The 17,140-nt window shown below is 45.2% G+C and overlaps 1 protein-coding gene across 5 annotated transcripts; it reads left to right on the top strand.

Moving 5' to 3' along the window:
* The first annotated feature begins 13 nt into the window (after positions 1 to 13).
* On the top strand, positions 14 to 17,062 carry LOC129848421 (uncharacterized protein C6orf132 homolog). 5 transcript variants are annotated; one of them, XM_055915666.1, is made up of 7 exons: positions 133 to 223; positions 5,124 to 5,425; positions 6,567 to 7,978; positions 9,558 to 9,646; positions 12,111 to 12,201; positions 12,956 to 15,023; positions 15,268 to 17,062. In XM_055915666.1, exons 3-7 carry the CDS (start codon positions 7,903 to 7,905, stop codon positions 15,365 to 15,367), a joined length of 2,424 nt encoding a protein of 807 aa, XP_055771641.1. In that variant the 5' UTR covers positions 133 to 223; positions 5,124 to 5,425; positions 6,567 to 7,902; the 3' UTR covers positions 15,368 to 17,062. The 5 variants fall into 5 exon arrangements, with proteins under 5 accessions (XP_055771647.1, XP_055771641.1, XP_055771646.1 ...); XM_055915671.1 differs by having other exon boundaries at positions 5,124 to 6,465; XM_055915672.1 differs by lacking the exon at positions 133 to 223 and adding an exon at positions 14 to 104 and having other exon boundaries at positions 5,124 to 7,978.
* Positions 17,063 to 17,140: the final 78 nt, after the last annotated feature.

Genomic DNA, 17,140 nt, shown 5'->3' with positions numbered 1-17,140 from the left:
TGGGGGCGTGAAAAAAAGCCTCTGGATGTTGGCGGGAACTGAAACGCGCTGTCGTACACGTCAATCCAGAGCATCCCAAACATGCTCAATGGGTGACATGTCTGGTGAGTATGCAGGCCATGGAAGAACTGGGACATTTTCAGCTTACAGGAATTGTGTACAGATCCTTGCGGGATTCATCAGTGAAGAGAACACTTCTTCAGTGTGCCAGTGGCCATCGAAGGTGAGCAGATGCTGGTGATGACAACGAGCATGCAGATGAGCTTCTCTGATACGGTTTCTGACAGTTTGTGCAGAAATTCTTTAGTTTTGAAAATCCACATTTTCATCAGTTGTCCGATGGCTGGACTCAGACGATCCCGCTGTTGCCAGATCCGGAGGTCCGGGCTAGCGTGGTTACATGTGGTCTGCGGTTGTGAGGCCGGTTTGGACGTATTGCAAAATTCTCTAAAACGATTTTGGAGGCGGCTTATGGTACAGAAATTAATTGCATGGTCCCTCAAAACTTGAGACATTCGTGGCATTGTGTTGTGTCAAAACAAATGCCTGTGTGAACAGAGGATAAGCTACCCCAGGGCCAGTTTTAGCCTGGGGCTAAGATAGCCTGGGGCTAAGAACAATGCAGTGTGAAAAGGCCTTTTGGGAATGGGAATGTGGGAACTGCCAAATGAGATCTGTTTCGACCAACCTGGTCTCAGAGGATTTCGTATTATTCTGTAAGTAAATCTGAGACACACCATAAAATGTTACGTTCCATATAGTATGCATACATTTTTAGATTTACAGATGTACATCACCAATTTCGTATGATATGTTACGAATAACAATTCGTAATATATATTACGAATTTGCAAAACGTACAGTATGTTACGAATTTTAGCCAGGTAGGGTAACGTTAGCTAGATGGCTAACGTTAGCTAGGCTAGGAGTTAGGGTTAACGTTAGGGGAAGAAGCTAAAAAGTACTAAATTCTAAAGTTGTCCAAACTCACAACCTTTGGGTTGCTAGACATTCGTGTTATATGCCCACTCATCCACCCCGACCAACAACCCTACTTGAATTTTTGAATGAAAATTAAGTAACCATCTGTTTAATGTAACCATACCAAATGTAACATAATGGTTTTACGTTTACTAGTCTAGGAGACCAGGCTATTTAAACACACTGCCCAAATGTCACAATGACAGAGCATCAAGGGGTTGAATAAGGTCTTGTTTGCCACATTTTAATATCAGTTATAACAATTAATATTCTTATCACTCATGATATAAACGTTTAACTTTGTTAGTCTATACAGGGCAGCTTTAGGCTATACTGCATGTTTATTGTGAGGCCAATGCATAGCAGCTCCTCCACATGACTGGGTTGCCGGCAGGGATGCCGATGTGCCGGTGCTTGTGGTCCGTCTCCCTGGAGAAGCGGTAGCCGCAGGTGGGCTTCACCACTGTGTAAAAGGGTATCAGGGAGTTCGAGCCCACGTTGAGCTGAGGCAGGGGCTCCGGGCTGCAGCGGGGACCACTGAATGGTTTGGTGGCATGGCCTGGGTGGGTCATGGGGGGCAGCAGAGCCCTCCCATGCTGTCGTTGCCGCCAGGAGAAGACCAGGAGCTCCATCTGCTTAACCACCACTCTGCTCCTGCTGGCGTTGACAGGCACCAGGGTCTTCAGTGGGTTCCTCAGAACCTGAGAGGATCAAAGGCACAACTATTTTTTTTAAATAGCTACATATCCAGTATGGATTTATATTGATTATATTGATCAGAATGTGGGGAGGGTATGGCTATCCTAAAATATTTCAGGATATGATCCATTATTGCTGTGAAATGCTGATACGAATGTAGTTAAGATACAGTACATTTGACATTTTAGAAATGGGTGTCCAACTGTTGACAGACAACATTAGTCTTCTACATAATACAGAATACGTCAGTGAGACGACTGACCAGCCCAGTATTTCAGTAAGCCTTAAAGTGTTTGTGTTATTGGTCTGTCTCTCCCACAAATCCCCCTCTCAAGATCCTCTCATTCAGCCCTAAGTGAACCATTCAGCTGTAAGTCTACAACAGTTGTTGAGTTACCTGAGACCTCTTTAAGGCTCCTCCATCTGGTGTCAGCTCCATCACGGTGGGAGAAAGTGGCTGAACGGTGACTGGACTGAGCAGAGACCGTGATGGGCGTCTAGCCTCAACTTCCCATTCTTTTTCCCCCCACAAACAGAGACTGCCTCCTGGTGGCCCTGCATATAGCTAATGAGGACTCAGAGTCAACCTCCAAAGGACTCTATAAGATTCTATAAGATCTGACGTCCACAAAGACCATTACTCACAATTGTCAAACTATACTGTACTGCAATCTGTCAGAATCTGATTTATAGAATATTACTTTATTATAGGCATAAATCTGTCATATTGTTTGGCTTTGTTTTGTTTCTGGGAACATGTCCTTTGCATTGAGCAGTGGAGGAAAAAGTGCTAAATTAACAGTAAAGTAAAGTACAGAAAAAAACGACTTCAGTAGTACTTCAAAGTAATTTTAATTAGTTACTTTACACCACTAGGATTAAGTAATTCAAAGTACGTCCAGAAACATTCAAGGCACTCTTGACATGCACTGCTGCTGGCGCTGCAGCTGATCCAGTGTTTCATTTCTTTTTGAAAGACTACACATGGCTGTGCTCTCAGAGCTGGGGGAGCATGGGTAGAGCCTTCCAGCACATTCTAAAAAATGTCTCAGCATCGGTCGACATGGTGACTTCCCATTGCGGACATAGAAACAGGACTTACCAGTCCAGTACTTGTCTCTAAGACAACCATAAGAAGGTGCTGCAGACCGTCCCTACTAATTGACTGCACTGTCTCTCTCACAAGAGAGATTAAGTTTACCTGGAGGGCCAAAAATATATATAATGTGTTTCTGCACATTCCTGAGATTCTAAGGAGTCTTGCAAGTAGGGTTGCAAAGGGGGGCAGGGGGGGGGGGTATTTTACAGGAAACATTCCAAGTTTACTAGTAAACTACCAGAACTTTGGTAACGCTCAAGGTTTTTGGGGAATTTTATCAGATGACATCTAGAGGCCTATTTGGGTACTTCAGATTATCACAGGTGTCTGTAATTTTCTCTGGCGCTCTGTGTGGCATCATCATATGTCATATATATACACAATAATCAAATAAGATGGTTTTAAAATAAACAATATAATGATAAAGCTGTAAAACATTATCCTAAATATAAACCATCAACTTAATAAATACCAAGGCTGAGAAATGTGTGTTCTCCAAACAAGCCGTTTCCTTCCTGGGTTATCGCATTTCCACCTCTGGGGTGGTGATGGAGTGTGGCCACGTTACAGCCGTGCGTAATTGGCCAACTCCGACCACGGTAAAGGAGGTGCAGCGGTTTTTAGGGTTTGCCAATTACTACCGGAGGTTTATCCGGGGTTTTGGTCAGGTGGCTGCTCCCATTACCTCACTGCTGAAGGGGGGGCCGGCGCGCTTGTGCTGGTCAGCAGAGGCGGGCAGAGCCTTCAGTCGCCTGAAGGAGCTGTTCACCGACGCTCCCGTGCTGGCTCATCCGGACCCCTCTTTGGCGTTCATAGTGGAGGTGGACGCGTCTGAGGCTGGGGTGGGAGCCGTCCTATCACAGCGCTCGGGCACGCCACCGAAGCTCCGCCCCTGCGCTTTCTTCTCGAGGAAGCTCGGTCCGGCGGAGCGGAACTATGACGTGGGGGACCGGGAGTTGTCAGCTGTGGTCAAGGCTCTGAAGGTGTGGAGACATTGGCTTGAGGGGGCCAAGCACCCTTTCCTCATCTGGACTGACCATCGTAATCTCGAGTATATCCGGGCAGCGAGGAGATTTAATCCGCGTCAGGCCAGGTGGGCCATGTTTTGTTTACCCGATTTCGTTTCAAGATCTCCTATAGGTCAGGCTCCCTTAATACGAAGGCTGACGCGCTGTCCCGTCTCTATGACACCGAGGAGCGGTCCATCGATCCTACTCCCATCCTTCCAGCTTCATGTCTGGTAGCACCGGTGGTATGGGAGGTGGACGCGGAGGTCGAGCAGGCGTTACGGTTGGAAGCTGCACCCCCTCAGTGTCCAGCGGGTGTTCAGTACGTGCCGCTTGTTGTCCGTGATCGTTTGATTCGATGGGCCCATACACTACCCTCTTCGGGTCATCCTGGTATCGAGAGGACAGTGCAGAGTCTTAGGGGGAGGTACTGGTGGCCCTCTTTGGTCAAGGACGTGAGGTTTTATGTCTCCTCCTGCTCGGTGTGCGCTCAGAGCAAGGCTCCTTGACACCTGCCTATTGGTTGTTACAGCCCCTCCCCGTTCCACAACGGCCGTGGTCACATTTGTCGGTGGATTTTCTCACCGACCTTCCCCCGTCTCAGGGAAACACCACGATCCTGGTCCTGCCGTCTCATCCCGTTGCCCGGTCTCCCTACGGCCCTACAGACTGCGGAGGCTCTGTTTACCCATGTCTTCCAGCACTACGGGGTGCCTGAGGACATCGTTTCTGATCGGGGTCCCCAGTTCACGTCCAGATTTTGGAGGGCGTTCATGGAACGGCTGGGGGTCTGACCTCGGGTTTTCACCCTGAGAGTAATGGGCAGGTGGAAAGAGTGAACCAGGATGTGGGTAGGTTTCTGCAGTCGTATTGCCGGGACGGGCCTGGTGAATGGGCGAGGTACGTCCCATGGGCGGAGGTGGCTCAGAATTCCCTCCGCCACTCCTCCACTAACATGTCAAAGTTCCAGTGCGTGTTGGGCTACCAGCCGGTCCTGGCTCCATGGCATCAGAGCCAGACCGAAGCTCCTGCGGTGGAGGAATGGGTGCAGTGCTCGAAGGACACCTGGAGAGCCGTCCAGAAATCATTGGAACAAGCTAGTGGCAGAAGAGGAAGAGGAGCGCTGACCAGCACCGCAGTGAGGCCCCCGTGTTCGCACCGGGGGACCGGGTCTGGCTCTCGACCCGAAACCTGCCCCTCCGCCTGCCCTGCCGGAAGCTGGGGCCGCAGTGTGTGGTGCCATTTAAAGTCCTGAGGAGGATAAACGAGGTGTGTTATAGGTTACAGCTTCCTCCTTACTATCGTATTAACCCCTCGTTTCATGTGTCTCTCCTTAGGCCGGTGGTGGCTGGTCCCCTGCAGGAAGGAGGTCCCTCCGCCCTCTCTGGACATCGAGGGGTCCCCGGCGTACACTGTACGTTCTATTCTGGACTCTAGAAGCCGGATGAGGAGCCTACAGTACCTCGTGGACTGGGAGGGGTACGGTCCGGAGGAGAGGTGCTGGGTACCGGTGGGGGGACATTTTGGACCCATCACTACTGAGGGACTTCCACCGCCTCCACCCGGATCGCCCTGCGCCTCGCCCCCCGGGTCGCCCTCGAGGCCGGTGGCGGTGTGCTGCGGGAGCCGCGCGTCAGAGGTGGGTACTGTCACGACCCCCACCGAAGGTGGCTCTCCTGTCTGTTCGGGTGGCGCTCGGGGGTCGTCGTCACCGGTCTACTAGCCCCCACCGATCCCCTTTTCCTTTTCTGTTTGTTTGGTCTTATTGGTTGCACCTGTCTCTTATTTTGTTTCTTGATTCATGTCTATTTAAGCCTGTTAGGCCCGCCAATTTTTGTGCGGGATTGTTTTTCTGTTAGTCAGGTTGTGCGTGTTGTGTTCCTGTCCGTTTGTGCCCTGTGTTGGGTTGGACTATTTTCTGACGATTTTTTGCCTGTTGTTTTGGGGCGTTCGTTTTGGGAATCCTAATAAAGTCACTTTCCCCCAGTATCCTCTGCTCTCTGCATTTGACTCTGCACCCACCACTCTAGGCGATTGTGACAGTGACGAATGCATGGATGTCTCTGGTCTGCAAAATGGGTCAACTTTAAGCACTTTTATCACCTGATAAAGGTGCTAAAAGTTAACTAATTTTGCATTCCCCACCATACCAGAGAGAAAAAACATTCAGGTCCAAAAAGTTACTTTTCTGACCACTTCTTCTATGGGCAAACATGTATGGGAAATTTTGTTTAAAACAGAAGGGATGCTGTCAAAAAGTTATTGAATTCAAATGGGTTTACCTTTGAGCTTTAAAACTGCAACCTTTTCTCTCTGCCTCATGTCAAAATGTGTAGAATTGCAAGATATTAGCTTTAAAGCTGCAACAACAAAAAATATCTCTGTCCCATGACAAAATGTGTAAAATTGCAGGAAATTAGCTTGTAAACTGCAAAATGTTATTTCTGATGCCAAGAGGTAGGCCTTTCAAATGTTCATTTCCAGGGCAGGCTGGCTATGCACTGCAAAGTCATAGTAAAACTCTTCCTAACCTGCTGTCACTCCCCCAGTGCTCTCTCCCGCTATCTCTGTGTGAGTGGAGACAGGTGTGCTGGAGGCAGAGCAGATCCCCACCAGCTGCAACCTGTTCCACAATCAAGGCCTCTACAAATACTCAGCCCTGCCACTTCCACACTGCCAGTTCGTAGCCTCTGCTCAGTCAGTCTTTGGGTCAAGTCCTGTTGTTATCCCGTTGTGCCTGTTTTTACCCTAGCCTGATGCTGCTTTTCTCTCTGCTACAGTTCCGTCTGGTCTGAATCTGGTCCCTGTCTCCAGTCCCTCGTCTCGTCAGTCCTGCTTCCCTGCCCTGGAACCCGCTCTACTGCTTCCTTGGATTCTGCTCCAGACCTGCTTACCCTGCCCCTACTCCCCTTGCCTCAGCCTCAGGCCTGCACCCCAACTCCCCCTGCTTTTCAATAAATACCTTAGTTACTTTATCCCTGTCTCCTCGTCTGTCTGCACTTGGGTTCACCTGCTCCGCCCCACGTAACACTCGAGTTTGTTCTGATTATGAGCGGGTCCCTGATGAATTTGCTATCACAAAAGGGGTCCTGAGCCCCAAAATGTTTGAGAACCCCTGGACTATGTTATACCATATATCCGAGGACAAATGTAGCAACGCTTTTGTGCCATGGGGTGTAGCAGCAGCACAGTGCCAACTTTCCAAAAAAAGTATTCCTGGAAGAAAGAAACCTTGAGAGGAACCAGACAGAGGGGGGGGCATCCTCCATTGGTTTATCATCCTCCTCTGGCTGCAAAACAACTGTGTGTTGTGGCAGTGTTACCAAGAGACCAAACCATGACCAATCACATACTACTCTGATTCAGCAATGGGCAAAGGGAGGGAAATCAAATCATTGACAAAAAAAATAAAAAAATATTAGTAACTCACAGAACCTGTTCTACGGAGTTAAGCAGGAAACCAACAGGATCAGGTCAAGGAAAACCCCTTGCATTACACTAATTCTGGCCCTCAATTTACACACTCGCCTCTCACCATTGTAAAACACGTTGGGTTTTGGCTGCTAATGGCCAGCATAAATCGAATTTGATTATAATGAAGAGCATGGTCCTTGTTATACAGCCAACTGTATCTCTATGGGGGTTTACACCTGCTCATCATGACCAGCCCTTGGCTTGAAGAGGACAACTGACTCACACTGTTATTTTAACAGTAATAATCATACTATTTCTAAATCGAACAAGCACATCAACACCCACAATGAGACATAACAGGGGGAAGTGAGAGGACAGTTGGAAAGATTTGTATGACATTGGAATGTTGCTGTCAAACATTGTTGGCGTGCTGGCTGGGAGGCACAGGGTTGGGGCATGATGTGTTTGTTCTCTCTCTGCCTTACCTGTCGGTTTACAAAATAGGGAGGCATAGGAGAGGGGGCGGTGGCCATTTTCTCTCCCTCGAAGTTTTCACAGAATCATTGAGGATTCAGTAATACACCTGTCGTTAAGCCGAATTAATAGATTAATACGTTTTTTACGCCTGTCTATGGAAGCTCCTGCTTAACATCATGTGTTAACGATTCTTTTGGATAATAGGCCGACCAATAGGACATCAAAATGAAAAAGTCAACGTTTTTTTTGGGTCGAAAGACCCAATCTCTTTTCGACACCAATATTAAAGTCAAGGAGATGGGTAAGTGTTTATTGTCATATATTAAGCAATTATATAAAACTAACAATTTAATTATTAATTTGACATGTGATCAACAGTCTTTCTTTGACGACTGTCCCGATCTTTGCAATTGTTATTGTGACAGATAAGTGGGTGAAAAGATGTGTCCTAAATGCACACATGAATAGGAATTACGTTTTTTCCTTGCGATTATTTTAAAACATGTCTGTATCAAAAATGATTACAACATTATACATATTATTACCAGTAGGTATGCTATTGAGATGTTAAAACAGACTGCTCCCTGATCAAATACCGTATAATTTTGAGCCAGAGTCGTTATACTCAAAGGAGAACACAACTGCCTGACATAAGGGTTTCCCAGGCTTTGGGGAGTTGGGACTAATTAAAACATAAATATGAATAAACCCCATAGAGTTCTGAAAACTTTGCTGATCTGTTCATATGAGACCTCTAACAGTGGAGAGGTGGTTGGTTGCGAAGTGCAAACATGCCACTGGATGGGATATTTGTATTTTTACATTATGCAGGTGTTCAATAGGAAAATGCCTATTATGCCCCATTGGGAAATGTAACTGTAGATGCCAAAACACTTTATACACTGGCTGTTGTTTCCATACTTGTTTTGAAGGGCTGTATAATGTTTTGTTCATAGTCATATCAGTCTGAGTCTCAGTGCTTGAAGTGAGAGCAGAGCATGACCAGTGTCTCACTGACTGCAGTCGCTTTATGACATTTCTCTCATCAGTTAGTTATTTGACAGTGACATGCCTAACATTGGAATGGCTGACTGAGCCATACAGAATCACAAGAGTTACTCCACACAAACCCATTTACCACTAATGTGTTTTGTGTAGATACAGATATGTTTTTTTCCTTTATCTACAAACAATATAGACCATCTCTGGCAAAGTCACATTTCACTTGAAAATCAATCAGGTGGTGAGTGGCCTAATGTCCAAATGAGTGTGTTTCACACGTAATCTTTTATATAGACCCATTCTATATGCCTCAATCCCACCTCTGCCCAATAACCATATCTTGAATAACCTGAGGTCAGTGTTGATGAACTGTAAACACTCATGACTCATGACCCCTGGGATTGTTATGAATGTTGCACCACACTTCTATGTCCTACCTGACATTCCATTGGTAAATAGGGATTCATGGATGATGTGAGAAGCACTGTATTCTGTACTCTATGGAACTACATGATTTTAGGCTTCAGTGTTTGAGCAATAAGGTGACAACCTCTTCTGTTGATTAGAATCAATCATTTAACTGCTTTGAATAGTTGTAAGCTTGAATAGTTGTAACCTAAATGCTATTTTGCTGTCAACAAGAGAAATCCCCCGACAGAGTAAACAGCATAGCATTACATAATAGTTTGTCAGTAATTCTGAGAACTGCAGACAAAATGCATTAACCTGTTATTATGCACATGCCAAATTACTAAACTCTGCAGTCACTAGACTACATCTCCTTCCAGAGCTGTGCTGATCAGCTGAATGGTAGACTGGTTGGTTTTTATCTATACTGTAGACTAAAGTGGTGGGTTGTGTGTTTGTTTTTTTCTCAGACAATGTTGAGCTGGTGTTGGATTCATCAGCCATTCCTGAATCAGGCACTGCCAAAGTAAGGAACAGACCCACAGTAAAGCACTTCACGGTAAGTTCCAGTAACTCTGCATGATGTGCGGAAATATTAATAGCTTTCAAATCTACATTCCAACACTCAAGACGGTGTTGCATCTTTTGTTGAGACTGATCAAGCTTTGTCAATCTTCTAGTTGTTGTTCTCTAACACTTCAAGATGATTATCACATGGAACTTGTTTCCGGGCTTGTCTTCTTGCGAATGCAGAAGGCCCCATATTACGTCTCTACATTTGCATAACTGTCTGCTAAATTGTGAATTCTTTCTTAAAAAGGTCTTTGTAGTGCCTGAAAGATAATCTGCATTGCCTCATGAAGGGTGTTCCTGTAATCATTAATCTCTGTGTGACCACTGCAGAGTCAGACCCATCCATCACTCACACCCTGTCACTTTGAAAGCATATTTTTCTAACCGGCAGGTTTCACTTGCACAGGCTATTCATATGTATAACAGAAGGAGTAACCCATATGTATTTGCAAGTAGGCTATCCATGTGACATGGATGCATGCAATTTGTTTGGGTGTTTACCCAGTCCTCTCAAGTCATTTCTGTAGAGTTTGTCCTCAGAAATTCACACCCTATTTACTTAGACATTCTCATGGGGACACAGTTATTATAAGAATGTCACCTTTGGTTTCCACAATCTTGGGTATTGTACAGTCTGGGACCTGGCATATGGCGCCAAGCTCATTTGCCTTCTATTCATTATGGTGTCCCTGTAGTAGATCCAGAAAAGACCAGCCGTATCTGAATTTTTTACGTTGTCATTTTGTTGTAGGTATGAAAGCCTACCTCAGAAAGGGGAGTGTCCTATGTGACTGCTCCTCTGACATGTATTAGATGTGGCACACCCAGCAGCACAGGGGTTGGACTGCTCTGACTGACTGCTCGGATTGACTGCTTTGACTTTCACCAGTGAGTCATGGAAAGAAAGAAGAAATGAAGGCGGATCAGAAACCGCATTGAATGCCACACCCTTCGCTTCTTGTAAAATGTTTGTGCCGTTGCAAGGAGCTGCCTGCCCCTATGAAGTCTGCATTCATGACATATTTAAGGCATTAAATAAGGCAGGCATTCCGTTCACATTAGCTGTTTTAAAGATACAGTGTAACTGAGGGTTCTTGAGAATGGACCACACCTGAACCTTTTCCACGAATGACTTAATATTTCCACAGCTGAATCAAAGTTATTGATGTGTCCTCTGCATTTTGGATATAGCGTTTACCATGTGAAAGTTCTATATAAACAAACCAAGTGATTGTGGCCTGACCATAAGGCCAAGGGCAGTAAGTTGATTACAGTTTATAGTTACATGGGTGAACCTTACTTTCGATTGTTTTGCTAGATTGGAGGCCCTCAGACCCAGTATTGGGTAATTACACTGGTCAAGGTGTGGTTAGGTCCTAAGGAGTGACTTTCAGTCTCTACTGTATGTAGGGTGATTCTGACCAGTCTATCAGCTTTGGAAGGGCATTTCTCTGTTCTGTCTGTAGGGCTTGTGTTGTGTCAAAACAGTCTGTGTTTATGTCTAGAGGTGTTCAGGCTGTGTTGAGAACAGTCAGTCACACAAGCAGGCAGCAACATGACGGCACAGCCCTTTTTCTCAGAGGTAGTCATACCCACTTAATGTTTGCTTAGGTGAAACGATGGGAGTGTTGCATGTGCCTTGCCCACACTACGCCCTGCCTGTGGATGAACCATGACAATGAAGAGATGGGAGTGTTGCCTGTGCCTTGCCCACACTACACCCTGTCTTTGGATGAGGCATGACAGTGGCAGCAATGTTCTGAAAAATGCCCAAACTGGGCCAGTAAGCTGCAGCTAGTGTCTGGAAAGGGGTTAGATACAGTATACCAATGGAGGACATTATTGTTGAATCATTACAGGTGGGGGTGCTCAGTGGGCTATGAGACTATGTAAGAGATGCTGTAGCCTCAATTTGCACAATGAGGATTTTTCCATTATAGAAAAAGACACCATTTGCTGGGAAGCCCAGACTATGATTAAAGTAAAAACATTTGTTTTATGAAAAGCCCTTCAGATTGAATGTGCCTGGCATTCCTCTGTCTTTGGCAGTTGACACCACTTGCGTACACTGACGTACCAGTTTGTTTCCTGAGTGTTAGATTTACATTTAGTTGAGTTGTCAACGAACGTCAATTCAATGTGAAGTCAACCAAAGATTTCACCCTGTCATTGGACTTTCTTTCACCCAACTTCTAACCTAAATTCCCTTACATTGATGACTTTTTGCAAATCCAATCAGTTTTCCACGTTGATTCAACGTCATCACATAGAATTGTTGGGTTGAAATGATGTGGAAACAACGTTGATTCAACCAGTTTTTGCCCAGTGGGATATCTCTGCTCTCCAATCCATTCCCTTTCTTTCACATTCAGTTCCACTTACAATCTCTACAGCCTGACATCAGAGTGAAACGTCAACAGTCTGATGTCTTTTGTCATTATTTCCCACAGTCCTCCTCTGATATTGTACAAGGGTTTAATGTACCAACGCCCAAAGTTCCTGTCCTCCCCCCTTTCAACAGACCAAAGTTCAACGGGGCAGGTGAGGGTCTTTGTCCTGTGTATACCGGAGTTAAGCTGTGTAGCTAAATCATTTACACTCCTGTGAATTTAAGCCTTCGTGCTGGTTTTAGACAGATCTAGTTGATCACAGTTCATCACAAATTCAAAGCAACTCTGTTTTCGTAAAGGCTGAAATATATAGAGCAGGTAAATGTTTGTCTAAGGTCTTGGACAATAACACTTTAGAAAGCATCCAAGCAGCCATTCACAAACATGTTTGCAGAGCGGGAGGGTACAGATCAGATGTAATGTAATCAGTTTCACCATAACTAAAAGTTAAATAATTTACTTCAACAATAAGTTCTAACAATAATAAAATACACTGAACAAAAATATGAACGCAACATGTAAAGTGTTGTTCCCATGTTTCATGAGCTGAAATAAAAAAATCCCAGAAATCTTCCATACTGAGGAGTATTTATGTCTGTAATAAAGCCCTTTTGTGGGGAAAAACTCATTCTGATTGGCTGGGCCTTGGCAGCCAGGCCTCCCCAGTGGGTGGGCCTGGCTGCCAAGTGGGTGAGCATATGCCCTCCCAGGCCCACCCATGGCTGCACCCCTGCCCAGTCATGTGAAATCCATAGATTAGGGCCTAATGAAATTATTTTCATTGACTGATTGCCTTTTATGAACTGTAACAGTAAAATCTTTGAAGTTTGTGCATGTTGCGTTTTTATTTTTGTTCAGTATAGTTGTACTTTCTTGTGTCTCTGATGGTTGTTCTCTCTTTATAGTAAACGGCGAACGGTTGTCCAATGGATCTGCTATATCTGTACCTGATTTGGTGGATGGAGAGATATTTATTCCACCTCCACCTTCGATGGCCCCCCCACCCCCTCCACCCATATTCAACCCTCCCCCACCAGATTTCTTGGGTGACCTCGACTCCATTCAGCCTCCCTCCATGCCCCCTCCAAAACCCCCATCAAAACCACCATCAAAACCACCATCAGTTGCCCCCTTTGAAGGGGACAAGAATGTTTTCACCTCCATGAAACTTCCACCTATGGCCCCTCCGAAGCCCCCGTCAACTTCCTCCAGTGCTTCTAGTTCCTCTTTGTCCAGTTCTACACCACCACCAACCACTGTCCCTGATATCACAGAGCCCCCAAAGTTTGCCCCTCCACAGCCCCCTACAGACATGAGGCAAGCTGCTCTGAAAGCCCTGAAGACACCGCCTACGAAGCCAATGAGGCTGTCCTCCATCCCCATTATGTGTGAACTCCCCCAGGTTCCAGCCCCAGCACCCCCTGTACAGAACCCTAGGCCTTCCAGCTTCAACCCCCAGAACACAGCTAAGCTCTACAGTGTTCCTAAGACCGGCATTCTAGATAGGCAGGTGGAAGGTGAAAATAGGCACAAGCAGATCCTACTGCTGCATGACCCTGGGTCTACTGACTCCATCCATGTCCAGGTCAATGGGACAGCCCCCTCTGTGGCACCGCCAGTTAAGCCAGCCCGGAGAAACAGCTCGGGTATGCTGCTGGAGCAAGACCTGAAGGAGTTAAAGGATAATTTTCAAGCCACCCTTCAAGGCCAACCCACCCCACCTGAGACTCGGGAGGAAGTAAAAGTGGAGCCGTTGCCTTTATTAGCACAGCAGGCTATCAACAAACCTGCCAAAACCCCCACTAAAGCATCACCAACGCTTCAGGTGATCACTGCCCCTGTAACCATAGAGGCTAGCCAGGTCAAACACGAAGTGTCTCCAAACCGGAGTCGCAAGTTCAGTCCTATGCTGGATCGTAAACTGCGCAACCTAAAGTTCAGTGCGGTCACTGGGACGAGGGAGGGTCCTGCCACTTCCCCCCTGGCTCTTCTCATGGCGGCTAAAGAGCGAGAGAAGCACAGGTCCACTTTGTCACACGAAAACAGCAAAAAGAGTAATGAGCCATCCACCAGCATCCAGCACAGCGAATCCAATCCCAATTCTTTCACCATCGTCCCCAGGTACACCTCATTCACTTCTGTGACCTCACAAGATAATCCACAGTCTGTGGTCCCAGTGCAGCCCCCAGTGGTGATCCAGACTCCAGCAAAACCCCAGATCATTGAGTCAGTGGTGGAAAAGAGGCCAATTGTAAATCCAGTATTTCAGGGGCTCCTGGCTGTGGAGAAACAAAGTGGAGAGCAGAGGATTCCTTCCCCCTTTAGCCTTGTCAGGAATGAAGAGAACAGGGAGGACCTATGCTTGCCATTACTCCCTCCCCCTCCCGAATTCGATGACCATGATGATGTCGTGGAGTCTCCCCCCAGCTCGCCTCCACCTGACCCTCCCCCGAAGAAGGTCCTGGACCCCATTCCCACCCCTGTCCTTCCAGTCCTGCCCCCCACTGCCGGCCTTATCATTCCTGTCAAAACTCCCTCCCCTGCGCCCCCCCCTCCTCCAAAACCCAAACCCCCAAGCCCTCCCAAACTCCTGTCTCCCGTCATGGAGGTCAAACCCAAGCTACCTGTTCAGACCACACCCAAGCCACCTCCCACCCAGGCGCCCTCCTCCCTCTCAGCCAGCCAGGCCACGCTCCTGACCATCCTGCAGAAGAAGATGCTGGAAATGGACCACAAAATGGACAACAAAATGCTGGCCATGAAGACAGACTCTGATGACTGGGGTTCTCCCTTGTCGGAGGAGACCATGGTCCCTGTTGTCCCCAGGGTCACCCCGAAGACCCCTGTTATCACCGCAAAGAGCAAGAATGCCACCCTGTCAGCCAAAACACAAGGCCTGGACCTGAAGGAGCTGGAGACTAAAATGGCCATGAATTCTCAGGCTTTGTCAGCTCCATCAAAAGTACCCATCAGGTAGGCCTTGCTCTCTTTACTTTATCTGTTAGAGTTTTTCACAAAATTGTACAACTTTATTGTTTAAGCTTAGGGTGTTGTGACTAGTTTGGTATAATTTTGTTTTATCTAGGAGTGTCTCTAATTGCAAGTTTTGACTCACAGTAAAGAATGATGCTAGCTAGATGTAATAAAAAATATTGATGAATGTGACAAGAACAACATAAGTGTTTAACTAATCATTTTTTCTTCCTCTACTTTCTAGCAATGGGCCACAGTCAAAGCAGGCGTATGGCATGACTTTCATGGTACGACCCGGAACCAAACAACCAATAACTGTTGTCAGCAAAGGGGTCTCATCATGAGAAGCCAACTCCAAATTATACCACACATACAATTTCATTCAAATCAATTAAAATAACTTTTATTTCCTGAGAGGGAACTATATGTGGGGTGACGGGTCTGTACAAGACAAATAACAATATAGAACACAAAAACATGTAGTGTAATAGATTAGGAGCAATCTATGCAATCACATGCATATATACACATACAATACCAGTCAAAAGTTTGAACACCTACTCATTCAAGAGTTTATTTATTTGACTATTTTCTACATTGTAGAATAATAGTGAAGGCATCAAAACTATGAAATAACACATATAGAATCATGTAGTAACCAAAGAAGTGTTAAACAAATCAAAATATATTTTAGATTCTTCAAAGTAGCCAGCCTTTTCCTTGATGACAGCTTTGCACACTCTTGGCATTCTCTCAACCAGCTTCATGAGGTAGTCACCTGGAATGCAATTAAGTATACTGTATTATGATTTGTTGAACACGTTTTTGGTTACTACATGATTCCATGTGTTATCTCATAGTTTTGTCTTCACTATTATTCTACAATGTAGAAAATAGTACAAATAAAGACCCTGGAATGAATAGGTGTCCAAACATTTGACTGGTACTGTAGATACAAATGAAAACAAGAACTACAAGAGTTGAGGAGTTTTATGGATGTTGGCACAAAACTAGAAGCTGCCCTCTTAGATTTATATGCCAGAGATCTATGTCTGAGGGTAGGTGGCTATACTGGTCATTGAGTGTGTGCGTAATGTCCAAGGCTATTTGTTCCCACTTCTTCCTCACAATTTTATATTTATTTATAGACGTCACTGAGGGGTTCCTGGCTTTCTCCAATGATTTTTAGTACCCTGTTCAACAGTATCTTTGACTGCTGCAGTTAAATCAGTGTGTGACAGTATACATTGCCTTATTTTTTATCTTAGGCTGACCTAATAGATTTAAAAACATCTGCTTTCAAACTAGCAGCTGTAAATTGCCAGTCTTAACATATACAGAATGCGTGCATCAAAAGGATGTTTATATAAATGTCTTGACGTTACTATAAAAGGACGTAGAAATTGTTTTGCTTATAGGTTGTGAGTGCCACAGTACCTGTACATACTGTATATGTTAACAGCATAAATGGAATTGAAATGTAGCCTACTAGAATACATTTAGAAGACACATACTGTATATAGTTGACTGTACTAAACTTGTTCCATACAATGGATCACTAAATAAAAGCAAAACAGTTGTCAGGCATTTGCCACATAAGGACATTAAAAATGTACTTTTACATTTGTGCTGAAGTCTAGCTATTGCGTCAGTCATTATTAAAGCTGCTCATTATTATATCTCCATCCAAATGTAATCTAATTAAAACCATGATGCGTCAAATACTGGATGTGAAGAAAACTTCAGGGTTGGTAAATGACATTAGAGGAAGAATAGTGTTCATCTCTCCTGACTGGAGTGTAAGTGGACATAGCCACCTAATTTTGGTAACGTTGTCATGTTCTTTTAGAATGTTTTAGCAAAAAAAAAAAAAAACACATTCATTAACGATTGAAACTATAATTACCCTGGATTGTCTTTTATGTGGTGGTCTGTTGGATTTCTCATTGTAACATAAAATTATGCAAAATATACCAGGGCACAGACCACTCCTTTGGTTATTTTTTGGGGTTATGTAATAAAATCTATTTTTAAAGTCATGAATTGTTTCCACCAAATTGTCTGAGAAAAATGTCCTACTGAAGACTAAAAGTAGTGAGATTCATGTGTTTGGAAAA

The sequence above is a fragment of the Salvelinus fontinalis genome, chromosome 3 (genome assembly GCF_029448725.1).
Source record: "Salvelinus fontinalis isolate EN_2023a chromosome 3, ASM2944872v1, whole genome shotgun sequence".
Lineage (NCBI taxonomy): Eukaryota > Metazoa > Chordata > Actinopteri > Salmoniformes > Salmonidae > Salvelinus > Salvelinus fontinalis.
The sequence above is the reverse complement of the archived record's forward strand: the minus strand, read 5'-3'. Positions and strand labels throughout refer to the sequence as shown.